We start from the raw sequence: 17,902 nt of genomic DNA on the forward strand, positions 1-17,902 counted from the left end.
AATAAAAGCACAATCTAATTTTATATTCATATTCCGAATTAATTTTGATTTTCTATCCATTTCAGGGTAGCACACAACCCCATCTCTCTCATGTAGCTCTTGCAGTTGCAAGCAAATTAAAATCAGCCTTGTATAGTTCAGCAAGTAGATGGCTGGCATGGGGAACTGGAGCTCAATCTGAACCAACACAAAAACAGAAACCTAAGGTTAGTGTGAATGCTTGCTTTGGACAATGCGGTTAATTGACAGTAACTTACCGAAACATGTTTCGATTACTGAAAAAACCCTGTTTTAATATTTTTACTTTCTATAGATGTTAGGACTAATTACAAGTATCATACACAGCCCATTTTAGAAATTGTAAACCATTGACATGTACCGGTCCGAATTATTGAAAAAATACTAAAATGAAAAAATTTGTAATATGGTCAACGTTGATTCAATCTAGCATTAAGTGAGTTTCTATAGCAGCAGTTGAAAGCTGAGCATGAAATATAATCCTTCCTATAGTGGAATTTCCTTCCAGAATTTTTGAAACCTAGAATAGCTTTGCAGTAGCCTTGTCAATGCTTCTCTGCTCTTCATATTCATGTGAATTATGTTTTCTCACATGAAATTGAGTACTAGAAATTGTCGAAAGACCCATTGTTGTACACTAATTTAGGCCAAAATTTTAGATTTGATTCCCTAAAAAAATAAATTAATTATACGTTTCAGGTAGAGCTTGGCACACCATTAGACATTAGGTGTGGAATGCCAGATCCACTGAGGTACGGTGATAACATTATTCTTGCTCCTGGTGCTCATCTCTCTTCATCTGCTCTAGCTGCTACTACTGATAGCTTGGGAAGAGTTATTCTGATGGATGTTTCAAGGGCTATAGCTTTGAGAATGTGGAAAGGTGAATTTTTGTTTTAATATTTGGCCAATGATCTATACTGGTACTCATGTACTCTTATGCATCTGTTTGTGGGCGTGAAAATAAATTTTGTATCTAGTGGTTAAAGCATTAGACGTAACTATGCTTGCATCGCAGGTTACACGTCTTGTTCAAATCCTATGCCACCACCTAACCCACGGTATAATGAATTGGCTAGGCATTGCAAAATTGCGATCTTTCCAATATTTGGTAGCTCTTCTCATATTGTTAGATATCAGTGCAAGCTCGTACTGGAACTTGTTTGGATGAACATGTGATAGAAAAAAATATTCCTTTTAGTGTAGAAATAATATTTTTTCGCAGTAATAATTATAGCTTAGTGAAGATGGCTCTGTTTGATGCAAAATCTTTGCTTGCGTTAGATTCTTAAAAGTGAAGTTTCGCTTCTTATTTTCCTGAAGAACGGAGCAATTTAGAATCAAAATTAAATTTAAGAATTCAAGTCACCCATATAGAACCTTATGCAATATAGGAGACTTCTCAATGTATTTATCTTTGTTACTATTTCTTTTTTCATGTTTCTTCGAATATATAATTTTTCTCCAGGTTATAGGGATGCACAAATCGGTTTTATGAGAGTTTTTGACGATGCACACAGATCACATAGACATCATCATCACCATTCACATGTTGATAATGAGCATCGTTCAAATATTCGAAGGCACGCTCTATTTCTTCTGATCTATGCACCACGTAGAGGTCTGTTAGAAGTATGGACTTGCATAAATGGACCAAGGGTCGGTGCATTCAATGTCAGTAAAAATGCAAAGTGAGTAGTTATGTTGTGATATAATTTGATATTCTGTTTTAGTCCAGGGCAGTTGTTCCCAACCTTATTCGTTATATTCCTACCTGTCTATTTTCAAATTCTTCATCTCCCCTCATTATGCATAAACACTGTTTCCATTTGTTTCTTACGCATTTCATATTGCATATACATAGCCTACTCAATTTGTTATAAGATGGGTGTGGTAGTAGAAATGAGGTTTGAACCTGGGATTTTCCATTTTAGTCAGCTTTTAGAGCAGTGGTTCTCAAATGGTGGGGCGCACCCCACAAGGGGGCGTGAAGCTAATTAAAAATAAAAATATTTGTTAGATTTGATCTTGCCCGCCTCATTTTGGATATCTACATTTCAAAACTTTTCATTTACTTTATTATTTACGTTCCACCCACATATTTTCATCGTGTTTTAAATAAAACATACTTCTGTCTTACTATCTGTTATTTATAGCTTATTGTTAGCTAGTTATTTGTGGGGCGGGGCGCAAGACTTGACAAATTCTGTAAAGGGGAGCGACCTAAAAAGTTTGAGAACCACTGTTTCAGAGGTATCTGTGTTGGCATCGCAGATTACATATCTTGGGTTCAGATCGCTTGCCCCCCCTCACTCCACCTAATAAATTAAAGTAGTTCAGTAAATTGAGTAGACAATGCCGTAAAGATTCCAGTCCCTTTCACATTGTTAGATGTCAGTGGCAGTTTTTGAGGCCTTGTTTGAAGTGAAAGGCGTGAATATGTGTCATAAAAAAATTATTTACTAAAAAATACATTTTATTTCCTATTAATTTTACTATTATATTTTAGATTGTTATGTCCAGGACATGGTATGATGGGATTAAATACAAGTACGATGTCCAGCACTGTGTCTCATACATTCCAATGTTGTCTTTTGGAAGCTAACGGACAAGTTCGAGAAATCAAGATTCCATTTCATCTTGCTCTCAGGTAATTGATAATGATGAAATGTTATCGCTTGTACAGTATGAATGTTCATGTCAGAAATGTTTGTTATTTCAAAAAACAATGTTTCCAACGTATCTCATTAATAATCCAAATCACTGGTTCTTTTTTGCTTTTTATTACGTTTGAAATGATCAACGCTTCTCGCACCCCAATTGCAGAAACATAATATTGTTCCCTTATATAAATAGCAAAACCAGTATCACGTATCTGACACTTGAATAACTCAATCTGAAAATTAAATCAGTCTAATGCAGGGGTCTCCAACACGCGGCCAGCCAGCCAATTGTTTGCGAGCCCGCGCCATGGTTGGGATTTTTCCACGAAAAACTAAATTAGTACGATGTCAACTTTTAGTAGGTTTTATCGTGTCATTTATCATCAAGAGTCCGTCGGACAAACTATAAAAAGTGAAGCAAAATTCTCCCCAGTTGTCCACGTTCATGTTTTATTATATTGTTATAATGCAATTATAAATGCGATAATTTCATTTCGCATGTTCATTGTGACGAAATAAACGAGTTTCGGTCAGTCCATTGTGCCCGAAGAAAGGTTTGCAAAGCTAATTGCACATTCACTTTGCATACCTGCGATTTTTGGCAGTTCTTATATTTGCGAGCAGTTTTTTTGACTATGAAAGTTAGTAAGTCAGCCCTCCGCACACGACTAACGGACGAGCATTTGCATGCACCAAATAACCAGCACAAGTGAATTAATATGTTTCATGTCTCGTTTGCTGTAAGATTCAAGTGTAATTTTAACACAACACATTAGAGATACTCATTTTTGTACCTAATTTCTTGGTTTGCGGCCCGCGAGGTCAATAAATTTCAAAAAGTGGCCCGTGACATGTTTTGAGTTGGAGACCCCTGGTCTAATGCGTAAGTATTTTAGAGTTATGGTTAAAGCAGAAGACTCAGTGACTTTTTTACTGCTGTTGCTGTTTCCACTGTGCTATGTCTGTGAGTGCCACATGTTTTTTGCCAAACTTAACACTTCAGATTTGTTGTATGGCTTGTTTTGCAAAATTGTTGTTATGAAAAAAGTGCTTTTCCCAACTAATGGACCAATCAATTCCAAATTTTTAGTTCGTAAAAACTAAGAAGCCGCTTTTCAATAGTTATTACGACAAGAATAAATCTTTAAGAATAGCGTGAATTATTTTATTAATTTATATTTAATTCGTGTTGTACTCAAACCTCATAGCAATGTTGTATGATTGGTTAGGATATTTATAAACTTACATTTATTTTTAGTGATGCAAACAGTAAGAAAGCCAGAGATATGCATTTGCTGAAGAAGCTCAATTTGATTTTGCATTCAAAGAAGAGAAGTGAGTTAAAATCTGCCTTCCAATAACCTACACATTGCAGCAGTAGAACCAAATTAGCTTATGTCACATTTTGAGGTTTTGAGAAAATCGAATTTTGTAATTTTCAAATCTATACAGCCAAACCTAAAAATGAACGTAAGGCACTACTTAATAACATCAAACCTAAATCAGTTACAGAAATGGAACCTATACCAAAATATGGCCCCTGGTCTATATCCATAATGACACAAGATTAAAAAACTAGAATTCCGTTGAAACCGAAGACTTATCGATCGGAGGTTAGGGGATCCCCCAAAACAGTGGTTTTACTCCATAGTGACACCGTGTGTCCCATCACTAATTAATTAATAACTCGCTAATTATACGACATAATCCATCCAAACTCGATAGACTCCTGTTCCGAACTATGATGAATGCACATGCAAAATTTGGAGCATATTCAACCTCGCTTTCGTGAGATATCGCGTGTATCTAACAGACAAACAAACAAGCAAACAAACAAACAAACAGACAAATACCTATCAACATACTTACCGATCTTAAGATCGATAAGTAAAAAGTCATTTCTGGAAGAATGTGACATAATCTAATTTGATTTTACTATAGCAGCATACTTTTACAAGGATGTACAAATCAAGTATTGGAAATGTATTTTACTCAATAAATTGAATTCAGTTTGTAGTGAAAATATAAAGATTTTTTAACTTGGACACATGAAAATTTGGACTACATTCCTTACTGTTATATTAAACTCGATGTGTGATACAATATTAAATTTTAACTTGTATGTATATAATTATAGGCTTTCGTTAAGTCATTATTAGTCAGATATATATATTCAGCTGGGGAAGAAGCAGTTAAAATTTTGCTGGAAATTCGTATCAGTGGAATGCTGCGACAAGCACTCGAGAAATTACTTCATACAAGAAAAATTGGAGCGGATACTTTCAGAAGTTGTATCACTGCTATCCAACAAAGATTAAAAGAAGGCGGAGGTGTGTGTGATTGTGTAGGAATCAGTGAGGATATGTGGCAATGGCATTTAAATTGTTTTGAAGCTTTGCCAACCTTTCCCAATGTATACCTTCCTTTGCTTGCACTTTTTTATGCAAATTTCTTTGTAAATGGATGTTTCCATGTCAGTTATAGCTAGAAATGCTTTATTACTTTGTCAACTTGGGCTCTTGAACTAATAGTGATCTCACAACTCGTAATAAAATAAAGATAAAAAATGCATAAGATGAAAAGATTATAATTATTATTTTAAATATATTTTGTATCGGATTTAATTTTCAAAGCAATAACTCAAGATAAATATCAATATTTCATATTGATAATTTGAAATTTTTATTCATCGTATTTGTCTTTCAACTTTGTTTTCAGCATTGAAAAAATCAGACAGTGATTTGTTGAAATACTGTCAAGAACAAATCAATCTCATTGATCTTTATGAAGCTTTGCAAAAGTTGAATGAATCTGGAATGTCTAGTGCTGCAACTGAAAAAACTGTGTTAGAAGATGTAAGTATCTGAAATTTGCGTGTGATGCCCCAGCGCAGTGTTTCCGATATTTTTCCAAGCGACTGGTCAGTCCAGTTTTATTTTTACCATTAGTTTATGTGATCACAGTCATAGCTGTCGCAAAAACAGGTTGGATAAAAAGCAAAGAGTTTTGCTATTTCAAAGCTCATTCAAAACGTTATCAAATTTTAAATGATCAATTAGAAATTTTAAATGATCGTGCTTAATTATTGCCGATTTTCCAGGTCAAATAATCGTGCAATTGCAAATTATCAAAAAGTTACTAATGGCCCACCTCAAAATAGTTATATTTACCTAAGCTGAAACCAGTATCGAATATGATAACGATACTTGTCTCCTCTGCATTCTGAATATCGATTTACTAAGTAAATTTCCCATCTAAAGTAATTTTGATAAACAAAGGTAAAAATTCAATTCATATTATTCATTTTTTCCATTCAGTTATTCTCTTTTTGAAACGGAAAAAAGATCTACATGTTAATGGAATTTTGAAGTTCGTAATACAAATATTAACAATATTTCTTCTATCACAATCCCTTTTCATAAATAAGCATTCCTGTTTTCTACTAGGTCACCAATGTGGACACAATGTCTGAACTTCTTCATATGACGAGAACTGAATCAACAGAAGCTCTGCATTCAATTGCTTGCTTTCATAAATCCCAACACATGCCTCGGGTGAAGTTTGAAGGACAAGAAAAACCATCTCTCGATGTGGCAGAATTTTTAGATTGTTTTTCTTTTCAAGATAATCTGTCAAGAAAAGCAGATGATGTTTCTGAACCTCATGTTGAATTACGTACAACAGAACGAACAAAAAGTGCAAAACTGGGTCAGTATCATCGTTTTTTTTTTTTCACAGGGTTTATACATCAGCGATCAAGATGCAGTATTTTTTATATCTTCAATTCAAACTATTTTTCTTCAATTTCTTTGTACAAACAGCAACTGATATGTAGGGAGCTGTTACTAAAAATCTATAGATCTAGGATATTAAGTTCTGCTATAATATCATAATAGTTGGTTTGGTAGTTTAACTGCCACATTTTTAATGGACATTTTAAAACATTGAGACTGAGACTGAGAGAAAATCTTTTGAAAATTAATTTTATTTTTGGAATATATTATGTCTTTTCTTGTCTAAACTGGAAAAATGCAGTTATTAATATTTGACTGTGCAATTTACGAGTCCTGCGGCACACTATCACACAAATGTATTTCTGTAACGTTTCGTCTGACCAAAATGACATTGTTATTAACTGCTTGTCTGATTTTGGTCAGACGAAACGTTACAGAAATACATTTGTGTTAGTGTGCAGCAGGACTCTTGAGTTGCATATTATAGTATTTTTATTCCTGCAACAGCATCCTTGCATTATATGCATACATAACCACTTGCGCAAGGCATTGAGGATGAATTGAGAGTTAGTCTCGCACAACCTCGACTGATAATTAATATTTGAAATTAAAAAAATATATTCATTTCCTTCATTGATTTTGGCATGGACTATATTTTTATACAAATTTGAATAAATGTTAAGAGTTGATGGCCTAGAATTTATCTAAAATGAGTTTTGGACGATTTTTTTACTTGGGAGGTATATTGAAAAATACGGCCTTTTTGACTGAAGTCATCCAAAAATTTGTACTCGAAAATGACAGAAAATCATGACTTTGCTTCTCTTTTTTCTCAATTTCTCTCATTTATAAAACAATCTATTATTTTCAGCTGCATTCTTATTTCATTCAAGTTTGTTTGGATCTACATCTCCTGATGATATTTTATTCACCTTGAATGGATCGATTGATTTAAAACCTCGAATCATACTCGAACTTTTATTCCAACATTGGTTGATACAAGATACATCAATTATCAATGGTAAATGCAAGTATATATTTTATGATTGTTCTGGTATAAGTAAAATGGCAGATAATAATAAAGTTGTTTTTTCATGCATTACATGACATGGCCTGTTCAGTTTTTTGGACTTGGCTCTATTGAGTACAATGGAATGATTCAATTTATTTGTTTTCAATATCTCCATAATGGCCAAGCATGGCGAAACACTGACCTGATTACCAAGTGATCAGAAAATTGGGAGTGGAATTTCCTAACAAAATATTTGCTGTATAATTATAAATATTCCCAGTAATTTATATGCATCCGAATCCATTTTTTCCACTTGTGAATTTTGTAAAATTGAGCACTAGAGTCTAGAAATCGCATCATGGAAAGCGCAAAACTACACAATACCGATCAAGGATTATTATAAGACATTGTGGAAAAGGTACAATAGCAGGTATTTCATTGAAGCAGAAGTATTCATTTGCATAAGGAATATATAATTTTTGACCTATTTATTGAAAATCAAGAAAGGTTTCAGACGCGTTCTTTTAAAAATTTTAAGGTCTTTGGAAGATGAGTTTCATCATACAAGAACAATTTTTTCAAGTAAAGCTGATGCATATACATTTTACCAACTTCTATCCATGACAGGTCTCACAAACTGCCTTCGCAAGTTGTACGATTTCATAGAATCATGCAGAAAGAAAAGTTCCAATGTTTCAACACCAAACTCTGAATCAATAGATACTTCATTGAGCTCAGATATACAATCATCTGAAGATTCTATTAATTTGTGGGAATGGATAAGAGAAGACATATGTGCATCATCACACAGTACAATTGCAGCTTATTTTCTGGCAATTGTTGCCCGGGGCGTGGCTATTGCTGCTAATACTCAGGGAGATAAAGAAGAAGTATGTACTTACCATACTCTCTTTATTATCATTATGGATGTACATTGTTCCCACAGCCCCAATACCACAATCAATTTCTGTAATATGGTTCATCAGCTGTAATTATAAAAAATATTAATTGCAAGCCGGGAAAATTCACACTTGACTTCCAACTATGAACTCCAAGCTATTTAAAAAAAATAAGGCTTCACAAACAGCCTCTGATATGTCAGGAGATATAATTTATTCTAAAAGGACTGGAATCTTCCAGATTTTTCTTTGCCTTGCTACATCTCGGGTATGCTGGTGGGCATGGGATTTAATTTGTGATGCCATGATCGTTAAGCCTGACGCTTTGATTACCAAGCCACTCTGCACCCACTCTTGTTCTCAACTCCGAGAAATTCTCAGTTCAATGAACTTTTACTCGCTTTTAATACTGATTATTCAGTCTGTCTTGTAAAAAAACTTTTATTCAGTTTATCAGTTACAAGGTGAGTCAAAGTTCAAGGGAAAGAGAAGTAGGAATGTTAGCTCGTCATAAATAACTCTTGTGTTATATTTAATATCTCATTGATTTATACCTACAATAATTTGATACTCTCAGAAAGAAGATTCTGATGATGGGGATGGTTGGGAGAAGATGCAGAAGCAGGAGGTGGATGAGAATTCTATTGCTGATCCTCCATCTTATCAAGAATCTTGTACTGAACAAAATACAAAGCCTAGAAATGGTGATTCCATCTTAATAATATTATTATGTTTAAATATCCTAAAATAGTCATAGCAAGGGATGAGATTATTATAATCAATGTGTTTTTGGTTTGATTCAATGCTTTGATGATATAGTTGGCATGGATGGCCTATTCCGTAAATATATCCTAAAAAGTTATTTTAAAATCTAGAATTTTGAATACACTCTAGAATCGTATTACATCTCACAACAACGTATTATATCTCACAACATATTATAGAATCCGACACATTCATTATTTTGTTATCAAAATCCAATAAAATGGGAATAGCTTTTTAATGAGGTATATGAAATATCCTGATAAAAACTAGAGGTAGGCCAAAACTTGTTTAAACTTAAAACTGGCGATCATACAAATGTTAAGGTGAAGAAGATTTATAGTTTGGGAACAGAATTATTGTATAGCGAAGATTATTTAGCTTATCTTGGCCTATTGTTAACGGCCTAAAATCAGTAATGAGTTGTGTGAAAAGCAGTCTGGCAAATATATGAATATTACAAGTTACAACAATGAGAGTCGAGCAGGCAACTCTTTTTTGAACCATAACAATCAAGATACAAATGTGATCTTACATTTTAAACATAGATCAATCACTCATGACATCAATCATAAATGTAGAATTGGGTAAAAGCACAAATTTACAAATTTATTTATACAACATACTTATAGCCTTTCGCTCAGAACATGGCTCTGTACAAAAATCAACTGATATGTGAGGATCTGCTTTATTTTGAAAATATCGGGATTGGCATTACCTATCTAATTTGTTACACACTGAGTTAGGTGGTGGGCACAACTACGAACTCAAGATTTCAATCTTTTAACTTCAATATTTTTTGTTTATCTCAGGTGACTGGGAGACATTATGGATTGATGTTGAGAAATGGAATTTATTCATTCATCAATTAGAAGATTCTGTTCTCATTAACACCAGTATTAAACTAGGAAAAACAAAAAGAAGAGTGTCAGCTTCTAAAGAAGATTCCAAAGACAATACAACAGATGATAAAACTATTGAACAAAGTGATGACTATGTAAACGAAGGAGTATCAGTAAAGGATTTGTTGTCAAATGGACCAGGTATGAAATCTTGTTCTTTATAAATTGTCCGAATAAGTTAGTTTAGTTCAAGGTTTCTTAAATTGGGCCTTTGGCCCCGGGGTATAGTTTATCTGGGGGTCCCAAGGTTTTTCTAGGCATCATTTGCGATGACCACATTAATTTAAATTGAATGACATGTGATTTGTTTAATTCTTTGACTGTAATGCATTCTTTTACTTTCGTTTGTTGGTTTTTTATTATTAAATGTGGCAAAAAATAACCGATCAAAATCCGTTAAATCCGTTAAAAATAAAACTATTTTTCGATATTGTATAAAACATGAATTGTGATTTCGTGGACAGAGATTAATTTAGTATAAGTATATAATTAGTGAACACACATAGCCATGACAAAATCAACACCTCCGAAACACAGTTTTTTTTATTGTATAAATCGAGAATTGCAATTTCATACAAAGAGATTATTGTTAATATAGGATAACTATATAATTAGTGAACAGACATAGCCATATCCAAAGCAACAATTCAGACACACCAACAGAACTGTGCACCCAACTAAAAGAGCATATTATGGTCCCTTCATCTTTGCAGTTGGCGAGTCATGATTAGTTAACTGTAACTTATGACATCACAGATCATGCTCAGCCACCTGAGAAAACATTGGTTGCCAGTTATGCTTTAAAAACACGATTGACAATTTTGTCATTCTTATTCATCACTTTAATACATACTTTACGATAATACACTAATCTTATTCAACCATCCTTCCTTATAGCAATAGCCATTTGGTCGTGGTCGTGGATCCGATGTAAGGTGTAAACATGGATGAAGGTAGTCCAAAACATAATATAGCACCCACTGTATTTGAAACTTGGATTAAACTCATTTTTTTATATTTACAACAGGTTATATGGCTGAACTTGTCTCTCATTCTATATGTGAACTTGACATTCCACCTCGTTTATTGCAAAAAAACGTTGAACTAGACAATATAACAGTCAGTTTGACGGATCCACAGAGAGCATTCTTGGGTAATATTTCTTGTGTTTTCCGCATTTGTGTGTTCATCACGAGTAAAAGTAAATACCAATACCATCACGTATAGGATCTCATGAAAACAAGGCTTTTTGGTTTTGGCGCATGTACTGCAAACACGTCGAAGAGTTAGAGTGCACTGGCGCCTAACTGAAGAAAAAAGGAATAAAATAATGATATAGTAATAGGAAAAAAATGCTCTTTACCGGTCTAAGCCTATCAGCCGGAAAATACGGTAGTTAATTTGAATTGGTTTGATTTGTTTTTATTATCCCAGGAGCCTAAACAGTATGGGCCATCAACATACCATTCAAATATAAATAAACATGGTTTCTATTTCAGATTTTCTTCATCAAACCTTGTATGTTAAATTTCCATATTCTCTTGCACCTGATTGTCTTCATTCACACAGCTTTTGGGAATTGATGGTGGAATGGAATAAAGAACCACTGGTATGTTCATGTCAGTATATTCATTAGCAGGAGCGACAGCCCAGTGGTTGAAGTGTTAGACATACCATGATGAGATCGCAGGTTAAAATTTCGGGTTTTAAAAGATTACATGTTTGTGGATGCTTGTGCGGAGCTTTGTTCAGAGCAAAAGGCATATAAATATGCATTGTATAAAAAAAAAAGTTTCTCACTTTTGCTTTTATAAGAGTGATGGTATAGTCGTTGGAGCATTGTACTAACCATGCTGGTATCAAAGGGTTTCTAGTTGACTTAGGACTTATACTGTACAATAGGTTTGAGTGGGAAATGCTGAATCGGAAATCTCTATTGCTTGATTGACAGATCCTTGGTTTGAGTGAAAGTGCCTCATAGGAAGGATTTCACAAGGCTCAAGGCCCCTTGCTAATGGAGCAAGCACGGTTTCGGAAAAGCAGTCACACAAATAGTGTGGTATACTGTTCAGCTCAATTTGCTCATTATAGTTATGCCTAGTTTACCAATAATATACTAAAAATAAACTTGTTTGCTTGAAAATTTGATAGATTAACTATTAATTTATTGTAAATACTGCTTTAGGAAATATCCAAGTTTATCACTGCTATTGATCATCTAAGATTGGTTCAAGAAGATCCCCATTCTAGACATGGTCTTGCTGTTATGTCATGGAGAACATTTGTTACCAAGCGATATGCTGCTCTTGCTAAACTTATGGATAAAGTCGGAAAAGCACCGAAGGATAGATTATGTAGAAAGGTTGGAAAAATTTACTGTGTTTACAATGTTTGGAATAACTGAAAGTGATCAGAAATTCATGCTATTGAGCGGATTATTTCGAAATTGTTTGCTTTCCAGACGCAATGGTGTATAGCAGGGGTGACCAACCTACTTGCGACCGCGATTGACTAAAATCGCCAAAATAGCTCGCGATTGACTGAGTACTGAATATGCAGATATGCACACACGTATACAAAAAATCCCCCACCGCTGTAAATAAGATCAATTCATTAGGCGCATTCTTAATGAAATCGTCCTAATTTTTTATGTTCCATTTAATTTGTTAATTTGATTATGTAATTGTACCCAGAGTAAATGCTTCATCATTTATTTGGGATTTATTCAAATCATATAATTCTGATTCAAGACCTGTCTAATTTTTAGTCGGAAGTGTTGAAAATCTCTCAAAAAACCTTGTTATGTATCCATGTATTATTCTAAACAGCGAAAAATAAATATTCCCAAACCATAAATGTTACATGACTTCTCAAACTTCCCAATTTACAATTACAAAGTCCGATTCTTCGCTCGCTTGGAATTGAAAAAAATTGGCATTCTGATTCTACTGCTACCATTGCGACTAAAATTTATCACACTACTCTTGGAGTGAGACAATTAATTTTGCATAGTGCAGTTATTGTGCGACCGTACGTCAGTCAAGGCACACAATATTTTGCACGTTCATTTCTTAACATCGGCAGCAGCAAAACTTTGTTTTTGTTACATAATAATATGCTTTATCGAACTCACCCGGGCTCAAGTGTTATATGTGTATATCATATTTTGTGTGTGTGCAGTACTGTATTATTACTTACCGATCTCGATCTGTAAGTATGTTGATAGGTATTTGTCTGTTTGTTTGTTTGTCTGTTAGACACTTGCTGTTGAACAGAAAAAAACTGAATCTAAGGATCAATTCCAGTCAAAGTTTTGGATCATAAGCCCGATGTAAAAGAACACTCAATACCTAAATTTCAGTTATTTATTTTAATAGTAGTTAGAATCACTTCGATTGAATGTGCAAAAACAGTATGTTCCTAAAGTCCTGTTACAACAATTTTAATTTTATTTTAAAGGCAGTTCTCGATATATTCTAATCAGGTTTTGCTTTACCTCATTCAGTTTTAATTAGGTTTTTTAATTATTTAGTACACCTGTAGGGATCAACGAACTACTAAATTTGGTAACAATGAATTCCCTTTGCGACTTCAACTTTGCGAACATAGCAGGATACTCAACTATGCCATTTTTTACAGGAGGTTGGAATCAGTGATATTTTGATGCCTTCATTTTGTCAAGCCTGCACTGATATACTGCAAATCATTGCCGATGCGGAACTGGATACAATTCCTAAACAAGTGGCCTCCAATACCAGTGGTATTTCTACTGGGTCAGAAGATCCCTGGCAGAATGTCACGGGCAAACGATCAATCATGGACATGGGCCGGGCTCATGCGCATGCTCATCATGGACTGGTACAACATAATATGCATTTAAGTTTGTAAGTCTTTTGTTTTTTTTTACATCTTTATATATGTTAAATGTTGGATATTGTAATCATGTCTGTTCAGTAGACCTAGAAGTCATTATAAATTCCTCCCTTGTGAGAAATAAATTAGTAGCATACAAGAAGCACTTTTAACATCAGCTTTAATGGGGAATGTGGCAATCGGAGTATAAATTCACATTTTTTGTAGTTGCTAGTCATCTTTCATAGCGAACATGGGAATTTTTATGTTACTTTTAATATACTTAATATGATAAACATGCCACGCTCATGGCGTAATATATTATGTTAGCGATGCCAAACTGGAAAGATTTCAGCGCTTCCAAATGATAGTATCTTACATCTTCTTATACATCAGTGACTGTTTGTAACCTCGTTCGTGTGGTCTCATTCAGCTAACTTCATGCCATATTTTTTAACTATTTTTAATTCAATATGCTAATTTTGTACTAATTTTCATTATCTTCAAGTAAGCGGTATGTATCTGTAAAGAGAAGGCCGTTATAATCAATATGGTATCAGTATATAAATTTAGCAATTTTCTTTTATTCCAGTATCATGCATGCTACTATGCAATTTCAGCTTCGTGGTGTAAAGCCACTTTCTGGTTTGTTCGATCGAAGAGGAAAATCATGTTTTGGATTAGACTTGACCACACAAGATCCATCATTACCTAATCCTGATACAATGGAGATGCCAATAAATAAAGCCAGACAACATGTAAATATATTATTGCAGTTGAGATATGATTTATTGCTGACTTAGTGGGATCTGTGAAGTCAGAGTTTGGCTTTTTTTATTGATATTAGTGTCGTCGAAATTTTAGGATTGTAATGTTGATGATCGGAAGTTAAAGATTAGTGTGAATAGTCACAGACCTCACGGTTCTGATTTTATCTCATTAATGCTTTATGTATCTTTGCTATTATATGTATCAACCATTATTTATAGAAGTTTTGCGATGCAGCAATAAGTTATAATCTCAGGTGATCATAATATATCCTATTTTGAAGTGAATTTGATGTTCTGTTGAGCTATCAAAAATTGTAATGTCTTCATCTCCTATCCATCTACTTAATTTTTTACATTTATATTAATCTATTGTTCTATACAATTAATAAAATCTAGCCTTTTCAGCTTATATTCAAAAGTTTATCTTCAAAATTTAAGACTTTATATCCTGGCTTTAATTACTGCTTCAGTAAAACCGTGATATTTTCTGGTAATAGTCATACCAAGAAACCATGGCCATAGAGCCTAACCTGGAGAGATAAGCAATTGAGCTTCTAGCCAGAGGTGGAGCCATTTTGATTTCGTACAAGCTCTCCAGCACTTGTTATATGTTTATTGCCCTAATCTATATCATATGAAAGATCAACATATTGACATTACATCTGTGTGTATATTTTTTTCATTTCAGTTTTTGACCAAAGTTGTCAGTGCTGCTGTTCAACAACTTGCTTCTCATGTTCATAAAAAAGAAGAAATCAGTAGTCCATTAAGACTGCATATGACTGACCAAGAATGCAGATTAGAGTTGGAAAAATGGATTGAAACAGCTGTTCATATGGCATCAGAATTTCATATATCATCAGAAAAGGTATGATAGCTTAGTTTCTTTCCTTTTCATAGTACAGATGGTCATTTTGTATACGAGTGGTTCTCAAACTTTCATGATATATGACCTTCCTACATTGACCCTTCACACTCCATGACTCCCCCTATTTTTTTTCAACTGATTTCTATCTGTTATTGTAGTCAGCATGTTTAATACTATATACATAACAAATGAAGTGATAGTAGATTGAAAAATTCTAAAATTTTAAATTACATATTTGAACCATGGGTGTCTCTGCTCGATAACCAGCTTTGGTTCTCGCGACTTCTCTTCCCCAGTAAACTTAACGAGTCACTGTCAGTTTAATTTTGGTGCCTAGTGGAGGCCTTTCTTTGTCTTTTGATATTTGAATTTGGTAGAACCTAGTTGAATCGTAGTTTCGTAGCAATGGAATGTGGTTGGAACATTGGAACTACTAAAGTAATATTGCTTTCAAATTTTCATAGTTAATGGAAGTGTTCGTTAAAATGATATTACTTTATTATTTTCTGTAGGCTCTCTGAGACGATCATTTCCAACCTTTTTCACTATGTTTCTCTCTTTTCCTATTTTAAATCTTTTTTCTCCTTCCCTAGCTATGCATATAAACTCAAATCTGTGAAGGATTAAGGTTATGTGCAGCTCACAGTCTGTAAATAGTCTGTTTGCTCATATATATATATATGTATTTCAATAATACAAAATTTGTTTTTTAGGTAAAATTGCATCATGTTGATGAGCTGTTTAAGAATGGACTTGATGCGATAGGACTTGAGGTTACCTATTTTTGTTTGTGTCTTTTATTCAAAATTTTGCTTTGTTCTCTATTCTCACAAAATCTTACATACCTTGCCAGGCGAGTGTTACAGTTTCTGACAAGGAAGTATTGTCTTCCTCATTGGTGCTCATCGTGGGTCAAAGGTTATCGTATATCTTGCTTCATGCAAATCCTGATGATGGTGTTATCATGATGTCAAGAATGTCTACTACACTAAGCACATGGATTAAATCACAAGTAAGAAGCTTTATTAGTTATCAAAGCCATTTATCTTGCCTAATGCAAAATAGCATATCAGAATAGAGATTCCGGCCAAAGATTGAAAAAAGTTGCTGATGAGAATTTAAATTACCTTTTCTTTTCTTTTTTTGCTACTTTTACAGAGTAACTTATGATCAATTAGAATTAGTATATATCTTAATTTTACTGCCAAATTTAGATTATTGGAAATTCTAAAAAATTGAACTATTTAGTTACCTCAATTTGATAAGTGTGAATTTGTTATTGGAAATGATGAAATTTCTACAAAAGCCATCAATGTCTTGTGATTTATAACAGTGGTGTGTAACTATCGGGAGCTAGTTTGAAATCACTCCAGAACATTATTTCCTTGATGTTCATGACAACTACCATGAAATATCAGCCCAAATGCAGTTTCGTGGAAGCAGAACTTAAAACTATGATATATGGGTTTCTTTAAGGTGTTAGGAAATATAAATGTGAAAAATTAATTGGATGGGCGGAGCTGGGGCCACTAGAATTACTGGTATTATGTTAAATGTGGCTCCAAGTCCCCAGTCCTGTTATCAAAACTCTCTTCAGTGAACTAGTGGATATCATGAGTTTTACTTACGGTAAGTAGTCAAAAATATGACACCCTAACCATCCAAACAGGAAAGTTTTTACTCATATAGGTAAGTCAAATTAGGGCCTTGATAGTACAGCCTTTGTTTTGGGCAGAAGTTCGACAATCATTGTTTTATTGCATTATTTGATTTATAAAATAGCTAATTATTGCTGTTTGATCCTACATAGAAAATAACTTTTTTAGGATTCAACATTGCTGAAGAAACCAGATGTTGATGTTTCGGACACATTGAAATTATCAAGAACAGTATTAACAATGATGTCTGAGACAAATTCTTTATATAATATGGCTTTGTCTTTAGAAGAAGCTGCTTCTACCATGGTAAACAGATTCAAATAAATCAAGTGTTCAATCATTTCAGCAATATCGGAGTTGAATACAAATTGCTGTGTTTCGTTGTCGCTAGTATTTTATTGTTTGATCCTCAAGAGTTAACTTACTGAGAAAACCTAAAACATTCTGAAAAATCATATCGTAACCATAAAGTGATTTGATGAAAGTGCCTTTCCAGTATTGATAGTAATAAATAGTCATATTCGAGAGAGAATTGATGTAATGTTGCTCTGGTCTAATTGATATGCTTCTATTATTGGCTTAGTTTTGTGTAATGATTTTTGTCTGTATGAATGTTGTAATTGTATGCTAAGCATAGTCAGATCTTTCTCTCTACCATCGGTGCAATAATAGTCTATTTTGTGTGCCTATATTCTTATGTTGCTCTTAAATTGTATCCTAATAAAGTAACCTTTATTGTATACATGAGGTGAAAATACGGCTCC

The 17,902-nt window shown here is 33.7% G+C and overlaps 1 protein-coding gene across 2 annotated transcripts in view; it reads left to right on the top strand.

Annotated features, from left to right (window-relative positions):
• Positions 1 to 17,878, top strand: part of LOC120335448 (rab3 GTPase-activating protein non-catalytic subunit-like) — a 27,576-nt gene extending 9,698 nt beyond the window's left edge. For both annotated transcript variants that reach the window (XM_078120573.1, XM_078120568.1), the window contains 21 exons: positions 66 to 206; positions 718 to 901; positions 1,487 to 1,709; positions 2,528 to 2,668; positions 3,940 to 4,016; positions 4,859 to 5,011; positions 5,400 to 5,536; positions 6,128 to 6,389; positions 7,287 to 7,436; positions 8,055 to 8,317; positions 8,904 to 9,030; positions 9,901 to 10,131; positions 11,018 to 11,143; positions 11,490 to 11,599; positions 12,176 to 12,352; positions 13,630 to 13,874; positions 14,435 to 14,600; positions 15,301 to 15,480; positions 16,194 to 16,253; positions 16,334 to 16,492; positions 17,307 to 17,878. In XM_078120573.1, the coding sequence (XP_077976699.1) occupies positions 66 to 206; positions 718 to 901; positions 1,487 to 1,709; positions 2,528 to 2,668; positions 3,940 to 4,016; positions 4,859 to 5,011; positions 5,400 to 5,536; positions 6,128 to 6,389; positions 7,287 to 7,436; positions 8,055 to 8,317; positions 8,904 to 9,030; positions 9,901 to 10,131; positions 11,018 to 11,143; positions 11,490 to 11,599; positions 12,176 to 12,352; positions 13,630 to 13,874; positions 14,435 to 14,600; positions 15,301 to 15,480; positions 16,194 to 16,253; positions 16,334 to 16,492; positions 17,307 to 17,462 (3,468 nt within the window). In that variant the 3' untranslated portion in view covers positions 17,463 to 17,878. The remainder of the gene's footprint in view (positions 1 to 65; positions 207 to 717; positions 902 to 1,486; positions 1,710 to 2,527; positions 2,669 to 3,939; positions 4,017 to 4,858; positions 5,012 to 5,399; positions 5,537 to 6,127; positions 6,390 to 7,286; positions 7,437 to 8,054; positions 8,318 to 8,903; positions 9,031 to 9,900; positions 10,132 to 11,017; positions 11,144 to 11,489; positions 11,600 to 12,175; positions 12,353 to 13,629; positions 13,875 to 14,434; positions 14,601 to 15,300; positions 15,481 to 16,193; positions 16,254 to 16,333; positions 16,493 to 17,306) is intronic.
• The last annotated feature ends 24 nt before the right edge of the window (positions 17,879 to 17,902 follow it).

Source organism: Styela clava, chromosome 2, assembly GCF_964204865.1.
Source record: "Styela clava chromosome 2, kaStyClav1.hap1.2, whole genome shotgun sequence".
Classification (NCBI taxonomy): Eukaryota; Metazoa; Chordata; class Ascidiacea; order Stolidobranchia; family Styelidae; genus Styela; species Styela clava.